Source organism: Suillus subaureus (genome assembly GCF_016647635.1).
Source record: "Suillus subaureus strain MN1 chromosome Unknown BJ212scaffold_43, whole genome shotgun sequence".
Lineage (NCBI taxonomy): Eukaryota > Fungi > Basidiomycota > Agaricomycetes > Boletales > Suillaceae > Suillus > Suillus subaureus.
In genome coordinates this window covers 230,885-247,553 of record NW_024538599.1, presented here as the reverse complement: position 1 = coordinate 247,553, position 16,669 = coordinate 230,885, and the positions used below count along the sequence as shown (strand labels likewise).

Below are 16,669 nucleotides of genomic sequence, written 5' to 3'. Positions count from 1 at the left end.
AGTAGCGGGGGCGACCTCCGCATTCAAGTACAGTGACTCCTGTGGGTACCCAAATGGTTGATGACTCACTGCATTAAATGCAGTCTGATATGAAGGAGAGTTCTGAATCGTACTAGCCGAGTGTGATGGATGGTGATGCCCAGGAGCGGATGGTCGTGAGACGGAGTGATTTGTGTGAATGTTTGATGGATCGTGCGTAAACTCAAAGGAAGGTGACCACAGGGACTGTGAATGTGCAAAAGAGGACATGGGCGGAGGTCGGTTAGTGGAGTGTATAGCCCGGTTGCTTGGCGTCGATAAATTGTGCTCGACACTGTAGGCAGGCAGAGCCTGGTTGGTCAACAATGGGGGTCTGGGACTGAGATTTGGAGGGCTCTGATCAAGAGTCGTTGACCATATAGAAGGTGGAGCGTTCGAGGGCCCAGAGCCGAAAAGAAATTGAGATGGAGGTGCGATAGACTGACGGCGGGGAGATCGTGCAACGTCACCACCAGCTTTGGAGAAACTGTTTAATAAATCCTGGGCTGTCGTTCCTGTGAAGGCAGAAGGTGGCGATATTGGGGCCGCAGCGCCCTGGGGACACGACAGAGGATGGGCCGGGGCTGATAAAGTTGCCTTTTATCATGGTTGATGGCAATACAGGTGTTGTTGGCAGGGCCGATACTGCTCCCGGCGGCGAAGTGGGAACCCTAGAAAATCACATCAGACACACATCGAAATGAAACAGCCACTATTTGACCTTGGATCCCAAACTACGACGTCATCATCCAGTTCATCATCTTCATCTTGTGCCTCGGCGTTAAGTACGGTTCTGAATGCGTCTTCAACCGGATCATCGTTGTCAGTACGCCCCGTGTCGGTCATAGCATCGTCCTCCGCACAAGTCTCCAGTGGCATCAAGTCAAAGACACCTAGGACACGAGACTACAGGCGTAATAGGCATCTTTACAACCTCCACACCGATTGCCTGAGACTGAGCCTCAGGTGCAGTGGCAGTGATTTCAAGTAGAAACTTGAAAGTATCGCCCTGCAGGTGGATCGGAGAATCCTACGGTAAGGTAAACCCAATTAATTCAAAGACAGAGCAATCGGTTCTCACTGGTGATTCCGCAACATTCTTGACATCTTTGAGCAAATCAGATATCCTCATTAATTGTTCTTCGTTCGGGTGAACCTCCTCACGACCCTGCGGGCCAACAGCGTCCAATCCGTTCCCCTCGCGCAGGTCGGCATCCACGATCATGGGAGTATCGCCAATCATGAGGTTCCGCAATGGAAGAAAGCCCCTAAGGTCAACGTCCTCATCCAGCGGAGATAGCAACGAAGGTAGCTTCTCTATAGGAAATAGCTTGTATAGGGCGTTGTAAAAACGTAAAAAATGCCGCCAAAAGTCTGGCATGTCTGAGACGAATACCCCTGGAAGTTCCTCGACCTGGCTTGACCCCGCAGGGGGTGTGGCATACGCCACGTACTTGAGATTTGCTAACAACCACTTGCTCGCAACACGCAATGCGGGTAGAGTGCGCCTGAATGTCGCAGTGATACACTGCGCAAGGTCGTTCTCAGCTGCATCTTCTGGTGGAAGGTCAAGTTCATCGGCACCTATCTCCAGGAGAGACTGGTGAATGGCAAGAACATGCTTCAAAATCTGGGATTCGACGGTAGCAGGGCTAGGAATCCCTCCCGATCTCCTATTCGAAGGTGGAGACGTGTCCCGGATCATGCGATGTTTCCATAATGCTCCCTCTGAGAGAACGATGACTTTGGTCACGGTATGAATTGGAAGAACGCGCTCTGAAACTAGAGCCGCGAAATCCTTGACGACATCCGCTGCATGCACAATGGGGTTTAACCTTGATCTAAAGGGCGACGCGGAATTATTTCATCTCGATAGCTGAAATTATCGATCGAACTTAATCACTTACTTATCTGAACCTAATCGCCATAATGCATGTAATAGCACAACTTTCTCCTTAAAGGACTCGACTCTCAAGCGTGGTGGTAGGTCACCAATATCGGGGGCTGTTTGTACCCCTTCCCGTGTCTTCTTGGCCTGTTGATCGAGTGATTTATTGAGAATTTTCTTGACATTCTCGGATGCAGTGTCATAAGGTTGACGAACGCAAAGCGCTCTATAATAATGGAGAAGCGAGCTGAACATGTCATTCTGATAGAAAGCGAGAATGGCCAGCTGGTGCGATGGATTGCCCTCCGAAGGGACCAAAAGGCGCGCTTGATCGTAGCACTGGACAGCTTTGTCGTAGTTCCTGGCACGTGGTATTGAATCAAAGCCCGGAGCGCCGCCTCTTCTGTTGCGGCCGCCCCGTCTAGCTGGTCCTGTGCCGTCTTCCTGACCGGCTCGCGGACGTCCTCCACCTTCATTGTAAAGTTCCCGATATCGTGCCATATCACCCAAACATACTATCGCCTTGCTAAGAATTGCGAGGTTGGTTTCACGTTCGGCAGAGCTCGTGGGAGAAGGCGTATTGCCTTCAAGAGGGAATTGTAATTGGTTGCGATTGAAACCGGAGTTTGGGACACCTTCGTGTCCCCCAATGGAGCCATTGGGGACACCAAGGTCATCTGGAATCGCAATGTTCAAGACAGAGAGTATATGTTGTGCTTCGTGAAGTGCAAAGGACCGCTGATATCGAGCTACCAGTTGTGTCCAAAATTTCTCTTCTTCAGCAAGAAACTGGCGGAAACGTTGCATCAGTTTGCGATACTCCACCGGGCCATGGTTGCTCTGTCTGGGCTGATGGCGGGGTGCGGATTGCAGTGTTCGATCGAGAGTTGCGACGTTCTGCTTGTAGTTTGAAATAAATTGATAAGACGTCTGCATCCAAAGATGAGTCTCCGCATCTTTAGATTCCTTGGCGTATGGCTCGACAAATAAAAGGCGAAGATACAGGCGTCGGAGACTACGGATATTGTCAGGGAAACCCGTCGAAAAAGGACTTTTGGATGCAAGTACCTCTTCCTTTGAAACTCAACCTCTTTATCCCATGGAAGGTGAGCTTTGAGAAGCTCTTTCAGACTTTGGTGGATTGATTTTGCCTCACTAAGTTGAGGATCAGTTGGGGATCAAAGAAGTTGAAGATAGCAGCCAGCACCTTGCAAGCTGGGAGGCGGAATCGGTCATTGTATATAGCGTGAGCGCGTCTAGATGGACTATGTGTCCATTTTTTTTCTAACTTCACGGACGTCGAAGACAAAATCCAGCGCTCAAAAGTCGTCTGTGATGATGAGCGACCGTGAGACAAACCGGCTGCTCACATAACATAACCTTGATTAGAGTAAACTTGGGTTCGGCCCTGCCGACTTTCACCCACCTTGCCCCACGGTGGTACACAGTTTTATTTTCTGCACCGCCATATTATTGTGAACCTACTAGGGTTTGGAACAGTACAGGATGATGTTGACATACATGCTGTATGAAAGTGCCAGCGACCAGTAATACTAAAGCTCTGTACAGTCATGGTGGTACTTAAGTCAGAGGCTCGGATGAAACTTCCTTTTTTAATCCTTTATTCACGCCTTGGAAGGACTAGCACATGTGTTACTTTTTTGCCTGTGGTTGACCAAGCGAGTCATCAGATTGGTTCGTTTATAATTGTCACACTGGGAAAATGGAGTTGGTACTGCGATGCTTTGTAGTAGACTAGTGACCAGCCCGTCGTTTTGTAGGATGGAATATATAGACTGCAGCGAGCGCTATGCATAGTGCTAGTGAATATTGAATTTGTTGTGTACAACATGTACCTAGTTGGAACTAATCACGTGATTGTATAGGCGTAAGTCAAGATCCGTAGTTTGACAATTTCATGTTGTCACCTGGACACTTGGACACGCCACCAGTGGGTCTGGAGTTGCTTATCTAATATTTGCTGTCGCGCGTATGGACATCTCCGCTTGATGCTCGAGTCTCGCCATCTCGCTGGAATTTTCTGTGGACTGGCAAAGGCCGTATCAGATTCTAGTCTGTCCGTTTCCATTAATATTGACACCGTGATCAGCCGCTGATTTTTTTCAAGGAGGCTAAATTGCAGAAGTATATGCGCGATTAAGAAATCTACCCGGCACTTTTCCCCTTAAGCTTGATGGGAGAATACCTTTGTTCTGACTGTGGTAAGCTGTCTATTTAGCCTCGATTTCCTCACGGTCAAATGATTGACACCGACCTCCAGAGATCCATGATTCACCCTCAGACTAGGCTATTTATATGCTCAAGTTCTACAGTCCTTGTCACAAGTACCTTCGTGCACATGATCGCAAGGAATCTCAGGAGTCCTGGTCGTGCCCTGCATCGCATTTGCGTAGGGGGCGTGCCTTGTATTTCGTGAACCGAAGCATGTAGCACCGGAGGCTGGAAGCGGACAGACGGCTTCCTTCATTATCGAAGAGGGGCTTTTACCACGATTCTCACATCCCGCACTTTCGCTTCAGCTTGATTCGATTCGGACCATCCTCAAATCAATCTGACGGATCGAAGATGCTTGAGGGTATGGTTTGGTAAGTTGTTACTCCTGCGCCGTCGCATTTTGCTTAAGCTTGTGTTCGTGCCCTGGAATCTTTCAATAAGACTTTTTCGGGATAGATTAAGCAACCAATCTTGGATGTGAGCCCATGTTACATGTCCACCAAAATGTAGTGCTGAGACATCTTATTCTTGCATGCTTGAACGGGTTTGATTGTCAATAGAACACGTTAAGTCGGAGAATTGTTATAAAAGCTTCCAAGTACTATGCAGCATATCTCTCCCACCATTAACCATAACTCGAAAGAGACGGCACCTCCGACACTAGCTATTTGTTACACTCAAAAGGTGCCAACTCACTTACTTCCATACCCGTCCTGCACCCGATGCCCCCGTTCTACGAAGTGGCTGTCGCCCGTTTTGGGCAATCATCCTCGAAAGCCAAATGGGCAATTGTTGTCGTATTCACACCATCTAGCCATTCATTAGTCTATCAAATCACTGGCTCGGCTGTTGACTACAGCCTTGAAGCACCGCAATCAGTTACACTCAAGGATGGGGAGAATGGTTATTTGGGGAGGGCACCTATAGGACTGGTGGACTCCGAGAATCTACACCTGCTTCACACCACACTTGCATCTATTCCTGTCGTTCGAGGAGATGCCTCCTGGAGCAGCCACAATTGGGTTATGGAGGGTATAGCTGCTCTGCGGAGAGTACAAGGATATCATATTGACCAGCATGTGTCAATGCAATGGATATCAGAAAAGCTAGGAGGAAAATAACTCGGGGCTATTGGTGACCGAGGGAGAGCCCGCTTGCCGTCATCAAGATCTCTGGACGGAGGGTGGAGAGGTATAACTATATCAGGGACATTCAGGGCAAAACACTTAGAGGGTACCGGGTGGAATGATAAGTGTATTTTTGGACACTGTATCACTGCAGCCGATTGTACTCTTGTCACAAGTATTCCAGTAGAGCTTACCGTATTCGTCGACGGAGCGCTGGTACAGGCGCATACCATTGGTCATCGTGTTATCTGGCTTCGTGCAATTATGTAGGATATGCAATGTGTTATCCATGACTGTCGGATCTTTGCAAGCGGTGCGAATCAGAAGTGCACTGGCAAACGCTGTCATTGCTTGACATAAGAATAGTAACTTTGTAAGCACCGGTATTTGTGGCACCGAAGAATAAGTAACGAAACCTATAGCGTTCCACTTGCCGAAAATACTCACGTCCGTGCAAACCTGGATCCCATGTAAACACGTAATGATACCTCGTCTGAACAAACCATGGACCAATGGTTTTGAGGACGAGACAAACATAAAGAATGAGTGTACGACTGCTTCACAGACAATACTATGCGTCGCAAATTTGTCGCAAATTGAGGCCACTATTGGTGTTCAAACGGGTGAAGGAGTATCAATCATAATCATGTTGGCAACGGAAGCTGAAGCCTTCATTAAAGGATCAATCTACTGCGAGCAGAAAATAACCACTCACTACACTTGCTTCGGTTAGTAAAAGTAACCATTACTACCGTAGCTTGCGCCATTCAAAACTTCACGTCAGAATTGACTGTCGACTTCCCAGGGTTTCTTCCGCACTAAAGCTATGGAAGTGCTGGGAGGTGCGTCCTGGAAGGGTGTGATAATTATATATGTAATGTCTAATTATGCGACAGACTTACATTAAGCGTTTCGGGGATGACTTTGTTATTAGGTATGTCATCTGTCTTCCCCTGTTCTATCAACATCGTCAGCTCGGCGAACGTCAGCAGACGGGTTTCGCCGTCTCCAGAATTCGAGGACGGATGTGACAAATCCATGGTCACAGTGAGATTTTGGGAGTCCACGGTATTCTGATGGGACCGAACATCCTCTATGGTCAAGTTCTGGCCGGCCACTCTGTTGAAGTAAAACAGCTGCGTTCGGAGGATGGTTTCAGCCCTCTCAACATCTGTCTTGCCACTCAGTGCACCGTGCGCAAGTAGGTCCGCTAGACCTTGCTTCCCAAGTAATTTTAGGAAAAGAATATGTGTACATCTCAGCAAGCAAGTACCTACCTGATAAACTTCATCAGAGGAGAATGGAAAGGTGAAGAAACTACGCAATGCAGTTTCTTCCCCGTTAGTCTCATTGAGATCAGACGGTGATAGGCTTTGTTCTGAGAGATTAGTTCCGTCCCTGTGGAGCAAGTGAGCGTCGTAAAAGCAAAGGGTGTCATTGTGAGCTTTACATGAAAGTAGCGGAAATAAATGTATGGAGCAAGTTGTTATTGGGGTGTATCGATCTTCAAGAAAATCGATGATCAAACTTAAGAGTGATATTGATCAAAAAACAGAGGTGACTGTCTGCTCGGAGTCTTTTCGGAGCGCCAACTAAGGGTATTACATAACACACTTTTGCCCGACTCGGAACGTTGTAATGATCAGTTTGGGTTGACAGTGGAACACGACACCCTTTCTCTTTTTACTGCAATGATGTCTTCGGGAATCTCTAAAATCACAACCGAGCGAAACCAGCGTACTTTGCTGGAGTTAGTGATGCAGCCAGGGAACGGTAATGCTACTTCCCAGAAAATTTGGTCAGTCATCAACTCATTACTATTCAAGACATTTGTGCAGATTGTAAGTCGCGGAACCCGCGATGGGCTTCTCACAACTTGGGTATTTTCATATGGTATGTATGACACGCGATTCCGCTGTGTACTGGCAGACGTTCATCAGATGCAGCGTCAACTGCGCGAGCATTCATCGCAAGCTTGGTACCCATATCACGAAAGTGTGCGTCAGTAAAACACATAATTCAACTTTCAATTATTGACTGGCAATTCCGCACAGAAAGAGCATCACTCTGGATGCATGGACAAAGGAACAGGTTGAAGTAGGTATCTTCACATCTGCCGACATGAGAAATTAAGCTCGGAGAAATTCTCCCTGTTCACAGGTCATGAAGCAAAACGGAAATATCAAATCAAATGCTTTTTACAACCCTGATGAAGCTCGCCACCCCCCACCCACCAACATGATGGAGGCAGAACGAGATAGCGAAATCGAGAAGTTCATCCGAGGTCCGTGAGCCTTCTTCAAATTTGTCTTCGTATGTCTGATGTCTTATCACAGCCAAGTACGAGTTTAAGTGGTTCATGAACTGTAAACCTTCCAAATCCGTCCCCCCTGCCCGTCCATTTTCCAATGCTGTGATTCCACGACCGAAGTCAACTCCTACGATGGACCCTGCACCATTTAAACGCAAATCCTCTCCTATTCCTCCCCCAGTCCCTGCCAAAAATGCCACCCGTGGGGGTACTGGAACGTTGAATTTCCTTCCTGGCGCATTATCTCCAGGATCTGCACCCGTGCAACCCGCAAGATCCATCTCCCACCCGTTGCCTACACCCAGTTCCTCTGCTCCGATCCAGAAGCCTTCTGGGAGCCAAGTTTGGGATGATTTAATTTCATTACAAGGCCCTTCGCAATTCTCTTCTCTTCCACTGCAATACCAGTCGCAGAACCCAGAACTCTCATCGCTTCCTTCCCAGCCCCACTCTATGCCCCTTGCCCAGGCAACTCTCGATGTATCGCCCACTCTGTTCTCAACTTTTCAGGGCTCCCACACGATGCCCCCGTCGATGTCATCGATGAGGAACACCACACCTATGCATACCGTAGCTGCTAGTGCGAATACAATCGCAAGTCCACAGATCCCGTTCCAACATCAAATTTCGGGCTATCCATCTTCTAACACTCTCAACTCGTTTCCTCCACAGATGAGTGTTGAGGTTTTCAGCGGGACACCCGCTGCGGTACCCCTACCTCAGCAGAATTATTTCGCACAATCATTCGGACAACCCTCTCAGCCAATGCTTGGTCATATGCAAGACCCCAGCTTCATGTATGCACAACCACAATCACAAGTAGTTCAACAACAGTACCCCCCGCAGCTGCCATTTGCTGCTACACCAGCATATGTAGTGCAGCAGCAGCAGCCGTTATTTATGAACAACACATCTTTTGGAGGGTGGCAGGGTGCGCATGGCAATTTCTAATGGATATTTAACTCTAGATGTCGCTTGGATTTGAACTCTCAATATTCCTACGCCCTTGCGATACAGATATGCTTAGTTGCACTTTTATTACTCATTCCAAGCGTCGATTCTTGCACAGTATCCCGGCAAATTATGTGTTAGGTATGTCCGAAACGTTCTGTATCCAAGACTGCCACATGTCATGTTATATACTGTAATTCATCATTAGGCCCAACGATGGTGATATCCTCCCTGAAGCTTGAAAGTGGTTTGGATTCTTGAACCTGTATACTTCTTCCTAGTTTCCATAGTACAACGTTGACTCAACTGGGCTTCAAGACCTCAATCATTATTGCAATGAATGCCCACTCTTGGAAGGAAGATCTTATTGTGGAAAGAGAACCTGTTTGTACCTCGTGATCAACCTGTCTTAGCGCTTCTGATCCCCCATTAACTTAATTATAGCAATCTGAAAATAACCTTGGTGATGCTTCAAGTTCTTGCTCCAGGGTACTTTATGGGAATCTGGGACCCCACCCCGAGGTTATATGCAAAGGTTTTTCTTTCAGCACACGTATATTCTCCTGATTACCGACATGTCAAAGATCGGTGGTTATGGACTTATGGGCAGGCAAACTAGGTCTTATATGGAGGAAATCACAGCAGCGAATACAACGCTTTGCTGAAAATGGTTGATGCTCGTGATCCACATAGATGCATATTAGGCGGACAATGGAGCGGAGGATGGAATTGTAATACTCTCTTTCCAGCGTGCGGCACAGCGAGATGCCAGGGGCACCCCACTTTTGCAGATTGAATCCGATTCTCTTATTGTCCCCGACTCACGTTCGTTGACAGAAAAGTGGCTTGCATTGCCGCGGTGCAGGACAATTCAAGAAAGGAAAACTAGGAGTTGGCGAAGAGTATTATTTCCATTGAATCACGTTTGATCAAGGGACAGGGTCCTTTAAAATCTGGTGGACCTCTTAATAACACCTGAGACAAGTGAGCAGCTTTTGCTTGAATTCTTAATGATATTCATCCTTTCTTAACCGACTTCAGATGACCGAACTGCGTTGCTTGTCTTTCGCAGGCCCAGCCCCTTGCTACGGCAGCAGGTAGGAATGTAGTGAGTGACCAGGGCGGATGGCAATTTTTGAGAGAAATCATCGGTAACACTCTTAAGCACCCTCCAACAGGAAAGGGTTACTTTGCCGATGCGATGCGAAAAAGAGACAATCGACCAAAGACAGATTTTCAATGTTGGGGTATGTACTATGTATATAGTAATAGTGCACCTCTCATAAAGCAGCGGTAAGCTCGGGCCCCTTCCAGTCCACAGGTCACTGAAAACTCCCGCTGTACCTCTTATCAAGCATTCGTTCAACTAGTGGATCTATCTCATGTTCTAGATGGTTTGTTTCTAGATATATGTACCGTGAATGTACCGTACTTGCCTGTTGTATGTAATGCGTTGTGGCGGTGCGATAAGATTTAGTTGCAATTTGGAAAAATAGGTCATCTGATTGTTCACTATTTTTTCAGTGTACAACGACAGCCCGGAAGGTAATTTTCGGTTGCAAGATGACCAGTATGTCCCTCCCTCCGGGAACCGCACCCGTAAAACGACAGTACGCTTTTCGGGTTTGTCACTACCTTCAAGTTTGAATTGGTTCACCATCCGTAGATTCCTGTTGTCCCCTGCTGCCCTTCCTGCGGTCGATGATGATGCAGCAGAAGGTTCAACAGCTCACACTGGAAAATCATGTGTGGATGTGGTAGATACTGACACAAGGGGCACGGGTGGCCGCAAAAAGTGGTCCAAGGCGCAAAAGAAGGAAAGGCGTGGTGCCAACAAGGGCCGCAAGTTTGGCAAGGTACATGATCAACTTGAGTTATGCTTGAGAGTTGCCAATGGAAAAATATGCGAGCATGGAGATGAGTTCGTGTCTTTGTTCTGCCACCTCTCTGGATGCTTCTTATGTTGTGTAGATGTCGCTTTACGCACGACATCGACGCGTATCTGGCCGCAAAACCAAGGGATATTCGATTTCCTTCAATTACGACGATATCGGATGTTCCTCCTTTTATCATGGACACGGAGGAAGATAATTCTACGACTGGCGATAATCTTTATTCGCTCGAACAACACACATCGTGTCCCTCCTTCGCAGAATCGGGGTTCTGTCGTCTAGGACTCAAGTGTCGTTTTCTAGGAGCTCACGCTAAGCGTGATGCTAGCGGGGTAATCACGCTCGTCGAAGATGAGGAGAAGAGGGCTCAGACAGCGCTGAGTGCCACGGAACTCAATTTTGTTAGTGCAGACACCTTGAAACTACTTAGATCCAAGAAGGTTAGCAATGGGCGTAAGTCTTTCCCACTAACATCAAAACTTAATCGTATTGCAGTATCCTAAGCCAATAACCGACGTATACCTCAAAGAACTGGAGGCTGCTAAGGGAGACTCCAATGGACCAGAAGAAAATATGGCTGTTGGTGAAGATAACTTGACCATGGATGATCCTCCACCTGTTTCGTCAGAACTCCATGCAAAGCGCACTGGAAATTCTGATTCCAGTGCTCAGACTGATACTCCAGATGTTCCGATCCGCGTACAAGAGAAACGAAGGCTAGACTGGAGTGGTAAATCATGTATGATAATCTCTTCACAATGGATTGACACAAATTAACCGAACACTTATGGTCAGATCTCGCACCGCTGACAACGGTCGGCAACTTGGTATGAATATTGCTGCCCAAACACTAAATCAGTTGACCAAGTATCTTAGCCATTTAGACGCCTATGTGTAACACTTGGAGCGGATATAACATGTGGCGAAAGTGTGTTGTTACTTCCTGTCCATTTTCTCCTCTCATTCACATAATGTCCCACGCCATTCAATTTCATGCACTAATATTACAATCCTTATACAGTGGGCCTTGCGACCTCATTTCTCACCGCTTCTGCGTCCGAATTCTCGCTTGTTCGGCGGCATCCATCGGAGAGCATGTTCGGAATTCAGCTCGCAGGAAACAAACCCAGTACATTAGTCGCAACTGCCGAAGTCCTCGGACGCGAATTTGGTGATGCAGGAGGTATAGACTTTGTCGATGTGAACTGTGGATGTCCGATCGATCTTGTTTTCAAAAGCGGAAGCGGGAGTGCTTGTGAGTCGTCTGACATGGAATCTCCTGGAACAGTAATAAACTTAGTTGTATTCGTAGTACTGGATGCACCAGCAAAACTCGGCAAAATTGTCACCGGGATGTCCAGGGCGTTGGGCGAAATTCCGGTTACAATAAAGTTACGGACAGGCGTCAAGGATGGTCGTAATAATGCACATAAGATTATGCCGCGCGCTGCCACAGAATGGGGGATTGGTTGTATCACAGTGCGCCGCCATGATTTTCTCTTGATACCTTGTTGGTTCACGCGACAGAGAATAGCTTCATGGCCGTACGCGCCAGCAACGGTATACAAAATTGGCTGATTGGGAGTACATAAAACAATGCGTTGACGCCGTGCGGGCCCAAGAGGCGGATGAGGGCCGTAAGTTCTATCCACCTTACCTACCTCCACCATTCTAACAGTTGCCTGTCGTTTTTGATGCAACACTTACGATACATTCATCCAGTATCTCCGATTCCCATCTTCGGTGGCGGCGATTGCTTCTCATCGCATGATTACTGGACCAATGTCTCATCCACTGGCGTGGACGGAGTCATGATTGGACGGGGAGCACTTATCAAACCATGGATTTTCACGGAAGTGAAGGAGCACCGAGAATGGGATATCAGCTCGAGGGAGCGATTACAGTTAATTGGCAAGGTGACCTTCCGTTTCCCTCCTCATATATCCTCCTTGGCTCATATCTTCAAACAGTTCACTGAATTTGGATTGAGGTTTGTCTTCTGTTCAATGTAACGACAATAGTTGGCTAAGTCTGGATTATCAGTCACTTTGGTACAGACACAACAGGTGTAAATACGACGCGCCGATTCCTCTGTGAAGCGCTTTCATTTCAATACCGTTACGTCCCCATCGGGTTACTCGAACGACTCCCAGCCAAGATCAACGATCGGGCGCCAACATTCAAAGGAAGAGATGAATTAGGTATGTGTTTCATCGGTCTTGTCGAGACTGAAAAATGATGTTTATAACGAGTAGAAACACTCCTTGCAAGTCCGAATAGCCAGGATTGGGTCAAAATCTCCGAGATGTTCCTCGGTCCTGCGCCCGAGTCGTGGTCATTTACTCCGAAGCACAAGAGCAATTCGCACGGTGAAGAGAGCCAGGGCTGATAATTTTTCGTAGAACAAAGTGAGGTCCTGGAGAAGTAAATCCCGGAAGTCATCGGACTGTGTAACTAGTCTCTTCTAGGCAGACCTTAGTCGAATGAAGACAGCCATTCCTTCTCTCTATTAAGCCTTTGCTATCTTTGCCATACATATTTGCAAAGTCTTGACTACTCAGAAAAGGAGGCAGCATCCAGCTTACTGTGTTTTTTTCGTCTCTCATTCTCCGCCCGAATCTCCCTCTCCATATCATCCAGAAGTTTCTTCTTTTCTTCATCTTCCCACCCGCCCTCGGCCTTCCATTTTTCAGGCATGTGCATATGGACACCCATGTGCGCCTTAACAGCACCCGACCACCCGCCCTCGCTTGCTTCCCTTATCGCCCTGTCCACTAGCAGTTGCCTTGGGGCCATAAGTTCTCGGACGTGTGCAGGCGGTGCGCTCCGCCGGCGTTTAATGGTGGCAGCAGTAACTTCACCAGAACGTTCACGCTGTCTTTGAATTGTTTTGTTTGCCACCTTTTCTCGACGTGCTTGTTTACCTTGCAGTACGAGGTCAGTAGGCGGTGCAGCACGATACCGTGAAATATCGCGCATCATGCATTCCTTCAGTTCGGCCTGGCGCTTGAGGAAGGGCTCATCTAACTCACCAGACGTTGTTAATGTTATCAGCTGTCCTGACAAATACACAGCTCACCCCACTCAGATTTTGCCCCTCCCGTGTACACTGGGGTCCACAACAGGTGTTCCTTACGAAGCAGTTGAACAACCTCTCCTGCACATCGGTTGGCATGATCCCCCAACATTTTGCCCTTCGTGTGCCGAGCCGCACCCACAGTCTCGCCTCGTGCACTCTTGAGCAACGCGTGCTCGAAGAGACTCTCGTACCGTAAGTCATGTGCCCAGCTCTTCAGTGTTTCACGTTGCTCCCACCGACGGTCACGCGCAAGACGTCGGCGCACGATCATTCCGGTTATGTGAGCAGGCTGAGGGATCAGGCGAGGAAGGAGTTTATTGTCAAACGAGGGACGGATGAAGGAGCCTTTGAAAATAGGACGACTGCGGAGCTTGGCTTCCCAGTTCTAATTGAGTTCTGTGAGTAGATGATGAAGGAGGGACACTAGGATACGCACGAAAGCTTCTAGTATACGCATTTTCCAAGCGGTCTTCTCGCGCTTGGTTGCAATCATTCTTTCATACCTGCTGAAAACGCTCTGAAATTTGATATCACCTTGCTTCGCGCGCTTGAAAGATTCTAACCACTGTATTTCCTTTGCATCATTTCGATGATTATTTGGGAGAATCGTAATACCTTGTATCCCATTACTAGTTGCTCTTTCACAGAATGCGCCTTCACAACGTGCTGGTTCTTCCTGAACATCATTCGCACACGAAATTGGATCTATACCCTATGTTAGACAACACGGGGTAAAAAATCAGATCACTCACGTTTTCCCCTGGCGCATGCCTGAGCAAACCTCGGTATAATGACCAGAGGGTTGGAACACGATGAGCAGAGAGTTCATAGAATGGAGCTCTTGGACGAACGCGCTTGAGAGGAGAGATGACGGAGGCTATGCGAACACGGTGGGCGGTGGAACATGGGAGTGGAAATGGAACCACTGACATCAAGATTCAACCTGACGGTAAAACCTTCCGCTCAAAAGTTGGTGTTCCCGGCTGGAATGTCACGGTCTCTGGCTGAGTTCGTTCCTGCCCACAGTACGAGCAAATCAGGGGGTCCGACCAAGTGATGATGTGCAAATAAATACTATTGGTTTGGGTTGTGTTTGGGTCGCGATGTCGCGTGGCACTAGGCCATAAAACAGACATGTGTATGAATGTTAACAAGTCTATTGGTATCCCAGCATATACATGAAAGCAGATAGTAGTACTACAACACAGCAATTGCAATGCGCAAAGTCAACACTGGCCCCATCTAGCCTAACGCTGAACGTTTACAACCATTGATTAATGACGCAAAGACCCGAGATCACTGGTACTTCGCGCAGAATTCCTGGTGGAACTTCTCTAACTTCCCAACATATTCGTCCACGCCAGGACACAAGCAGGTAAGACGGTAATGGTACTCTCCTTCCTTCTGCCCAAATCCACTGCCTGGCACGACGCAGATGCCTGTTGCGTCTAGAAGCGCGAGTGCATAGAATGCATCTGGCTCCTTGCCAGCAGCTTGTGCGGCAGCTATCGCTCTTTCTGGGAGCGTGATCTTGGGGTAAAGGTATAATGCCCCGGGAGAATCAACGCATGAGACGCCAGGTAGGCTGTTTAGGCGCTCTGCCATGAGCTTGGTGCGCTGCGCGAGTACCTTGTGGATTCGCGTTGTCTCCTCTTTCCACAGCACGTAACTTTCGCCGCCTTCCTTGGGGGGTCGTACAAGGCAATCCACGCCAATTTGCCCTTGCAGCGGAGGGCAAAGCCCAACGCTCACCATTTTGTACATCATCGCGCGGACATTATCCGAGATGTTATGGCACTCGAAGTAACCACCACGCCGCCCACACTCCCCTGTTACGCCTTTGCTGATGCTATGGAAGGATACCAGTGGAACTGGCGAGCCCATGTCGCAGACAACCTTCTTAAATGACGTGAATGGGAATTCGGCCGCACGGTGCAGGTTACTCTGATACACTTCGTCCGCGAGAAGCACGAGTCCATGCTCTGCGCACAAATTCGCCACCTCCCTCTGCGTCTCCTCCTTCAACAACGCACCCGTTGGATTTCCAGGGTTGATGATAACAAGTGCCTTGGGGTCAATGCCATCTTCTTTTGCCTTTTTAAGTGCAGCCTTGATTTCGTCAATTGACGTCGACCACTCATGTGCCTCATCAAGATGGTATGGAATCGCCACGCCTGAAAATTGCGCTAGTGTCGCTGTATATAAAGGGTACTGCGGGATCGGGATGAGGACACCAGATTTGTGGGGTTCCGAGATAAGCATTGAAATCAGAAGCGAAACCCCCGCGGAAGCGCCGCCCGTCAAGAAGATGTTGTCTGGTGAGGATGGATGGCTGTCGCGTTCTGTGATTATGCGTCAGTCACATGAAGAGTAATTTTCAACCTTGACGAGTTGTGACTTCCTCGAGAAATCAACAGGACTCGGCTAGACGGGTCAGCTTGGCACGTGGCGCATAAACGTTCCAATGACATTTCTGTCAGGCCTAGTGGCACTGATGTAGCTACTCACCCTGAATAAATTTCGCGACATTCTGACGAATGAGAGGGACACCCTGGGAGTGTGAATATGCACCGATGGAACCAATTTCCTCGTGTAGTTCCTTCGCACGGTCAATGACGTCTTGTGGAAAGGCATTGGGTGCGAGTTGCATCAGCTGTGGCCACTCCATGAGTGCAGCGACCTGTTACGGTGGTGAGAAATACTTCCGGCACCTCTGGAACCTTGAGAAGATAAGGATATAAAATGAAGCTAACCTGTCGGTTAAAGGTAATGGGAGGTTGGTCAAGCCCCTTCTGTTGGGGGTTTCCGATGTTCGAAGAGATAACTCGATCAAATGGCAGACCGCTGTCCTGACCCTTCTCCTTGAGCATGACACGATATTCCTCTGCCTTTATTGCCAGTTCACCGCGCACGGCATACTGCACATTGCGGATGGCAGGGTTAAGAGAATCAACAGTGAGAGATCGCATGGTGCTTCTTGTCCAAGAGTGTGCCAGTGGATGAAAGGGCGATAAAGATCTGAACCTTACTACGGTCCCAGATGCCTGGAACATCGGCCTGAACTTTCTTTTTCTTGACCTAGTGAGAGTTGGGTTCGAGCTCTATATATGGTACATTGGTAACCAAAGTCAGATGTTCAGTCACACGTGACCCGGCACATTCCGCTTC

At 48.2% G+C, this 16,669-nt stretch overlaps 7 protein-coding genes across 7 annotated transcripts; 3 read left to right on the top strand and 4 right to left on the bottom strand.

The window, feature by feature from the left end:
• Positions 1 to 704: 704 nt before the first annotated feature.
• Positions 705 to 2,937, bottom strand: BJ212DRAFT_750257 (uncharacterized protein). The gene is made up of 3 exons (XM_041343978.1): positions 1,926 to 2,937; positions 1,100 to 1,859; positions 705 to 1,048 (listed from the first exon to the last, which is right to left on the bottom strand). Exons 1-3 carry the CDS (start codon positions 2,840 to 2,842, stop codon positions 902 to 904), a joined length of 1,824 nt encoding a protein of 607 aa, XP_041188109.1. The 5' UTR covers positions 2,843 to 2,937; the 3' UTR covers positions 705 to 901.
• Positions 2,938 to 4,863: 1,926 nt separating this feature from the next.
• On the top strand, positions 4,864 to 5,262 carry BJ212DRAFT_1281958 (uncharacterized protein; the record flags this gene model as incomplete). Its single annotated transcript, XM_041331659.1, has 1 exon — positions 4,864 to 5,262. The coding sequence occupies one exon, from the start codon at positions 4,864 to 4,866 to the stop codon at positions 5,260 to 5,262; it is 399 nt and encodes a 132-aa protein (XP_041188108.1).
• Positions 5,263 to 5,595: 333 nt separating this feature from the next.
• Positions 5,596 to 6,820, bottom strand: BJ212DRAFT_1387087 (uncharacterized protein). Its single transcript, XM_041336861.1, has 5 exons — positions 6,719 to 6,820; positions 6,546 to 6,666; positions 6,171 to 6,488; positions 5,984 to 6,117; positions 5,596 to 5,930 (listed from the first exon to the last, which is right to left on the bottom strand). Coding segments are annotated over exons 1-4 (510 nt in total). The 5' UTR covers positions 6,721 to 6,820; the 3' UTR covers positions 5,596 to 5,930; positions 5,984 to 6,048.
• Positions 6,821 to 6,924: 104 nt separating this feature from the next.
• Positions 6,925 to 8,640, top strand: BJ212DRAFT_749876 (putative GTPase activating protein for Arf-domain-containing protein). Its single transcript, XM_041343977.1, has 5 exons — positions 6,925 to 7,041; positions 7,095 to 7,265; positions 7,323 to 7,365; positions 7,429 to 7,552; positions 7,605 to 8,640. The coding sequence occupies exons 2-5, from the start codon at positions 7,129 to 7,131 to the stop codon at positions 8,528 to 8,530; spliced, it is 1,230 nt and encodes a 409-aa protein (XP_041188106.1). The 5' UTR covers positions 6,925 to 7,041; positions 7,095 to 7,128; the 3' UTR covers positions 8,531 to 8,640.
• A 1,453-nt stretch (positions 8,641 to 10,093) lies between these two features.
• Positions 10,094 to 12,811, top strand: BJ212DRAFT_1449321 (zinc finger dihydrouridine synthase; the record flags this gene model as incomplete). The annotated part of the gene is made up of 13 exons (XM_041338676.1): positions 10,094 to 10,140; positions 10,197 to 10,451; positions 10,502 to 10,862; positions 10,918 to 11,161; positions 11,218 to 11,249; positions 11,299 to 11,350; positions 11,444 to 11,677; positions 11,735 to 11,901; positions 11,957 to 12,059; positions 12,145 to 12,338; positions 12,393 to 12,412; positions 12,466 to 12,623; positions 12,678 to 12,811. The coding sequence occupies 13 exons, from the start codon at positions 10,094 to 10,096 to the stop codon at positions 12,809 to 12,811; spliced, it is 2,001 nt and encodes a 666-aa protein (XP_041188105.1).
• A 164-nt stretch (positions 12,812 to 12,975) lies between these two features.
• BJ212DRAFT_1281944 (uncharacterized protein) lies at positions 12,976 to 14,433 on the bottom strand (the record flags this gene model as incomplete). Its single annotated transcript, XM_041331657.1, has 5 exons — positions 12,976 to 13,449; positions 13,575 to 13,886; positions 13,938 to 14,066; positions 14,117 to 14,206; positions 14,254 to 14,433. The coding sequence occupies 5 exons, from the start codon at positions 14,431 to 14,433 to the stop codon at positions 12,976 to 12,978; spliced, it is 1,185 nt and encodes a 394-aa protein (XP_041188104.1).
• Positions 14,434 to 14,641: 208 nt separating this feature from the next.
• Positions 14,642 to 16,594, bottom strand: BJ212DRAFT_1387056 (transaminase). Its single transcript, XM_041336860.1, has 3 exons — positions 16,255 to 16,594; positions 16,010 to 16,181; positions 14,642 to 15,843 (listed from the first exon to the last, which is right to left on the bottom strand). Exons 1-3 carry the CDS (start codon positions 16,552 to 16,554, stop codon positions 14,798 to 14,800), a joined length of 1,518 nt encoding a protein of 505 aa, XP_041188103.1. The 5' UTR covers positions 16,555 to 16,594; the 3' UTR covers positions 14,642 to 14,797.
• Between the last annotated feature and the right edge of the window lie 75 nt (positions 16,595 to 16,669).

Coding starts and splice junctions, on each gene's coding strand:
- BJ212DRAFT_750257 (XM_041343978.1), bottom strand. CDS start 2,842: ATGCAGACGTCTTATCAATTTATTTCAAACTACAAGCAGAACGTCGCA. Junction 1,860..1,925: donor TGGCGATTAGGTTCAGATAA/GTAAGTGATTAA, acceptor GTCGCCCTTTAG/ATCAAGGTTAAACCCCATTG. Junction 1,049..1,099: donor AGAATGTTGCGGAATCACCA/GTGAGAACCGAT, acceptor ACCTTACCGTAG/GATTCTCCGATCCACCTGCA.
- BJ212DRAFT_1387087 (XM_041336861.1), bottom strand. Junction 6,489..6,545: donor CCTCTGATGAAGTTTATCAG/GTAGGTACTTGC, acceptor TTACTTGGGAAG/CAAGGTCTAGCGGACCTACT. Junction 6,118..6,170: donor TCATCCCCGAAACGCTTAAT/GTAAGTCTGTCG, acceptor ACACCCTTCCAG/GACGCACCTCCCAGCACTTC.
- BJ212DRAFT_749876 (XM_041343977.1), top strand. CDS start 7,129: ATGGGCTTCTCACAACTTGGGTATTTTCATATGGTATGTATGACACGC. Junction 7,366..7,428: donor GGACAAAGGAACAGGTTGAA/GTAGGTATCTTC, acceptor CCCTGTTCACAG/GTCATGAAGCAAAACGGAAA. Junction 7,553..7,604: donor AATCGAGAAGTTCATCCGAG/GTCCGTGAGCCT, acceptor GTCTTATCACAG/CCAAGTACGAGTTTAAGTGG.
- BJ212DRAFT_1387056 (XM_041336860.1), bottom strand. CDS start 16,554: ATGTTCCAGGCATCTGGGACCGTAGTAAGGTTCAGATCTTTATCGCCC. Junction 16,182..16,254: donor CCATTACCTTTAACCGACAG/GTTAGCTTCATT, acceptor CCACCGTAACAG/GTCGCTGCACTCATGGAGTG. Junction 15,844..16,009: donor TGTCGCGAAATTTATTCAGG/GTGAGTAGCTAC, acceptor GCATAATCACAG/AACGCGACAGCCATCCATCC.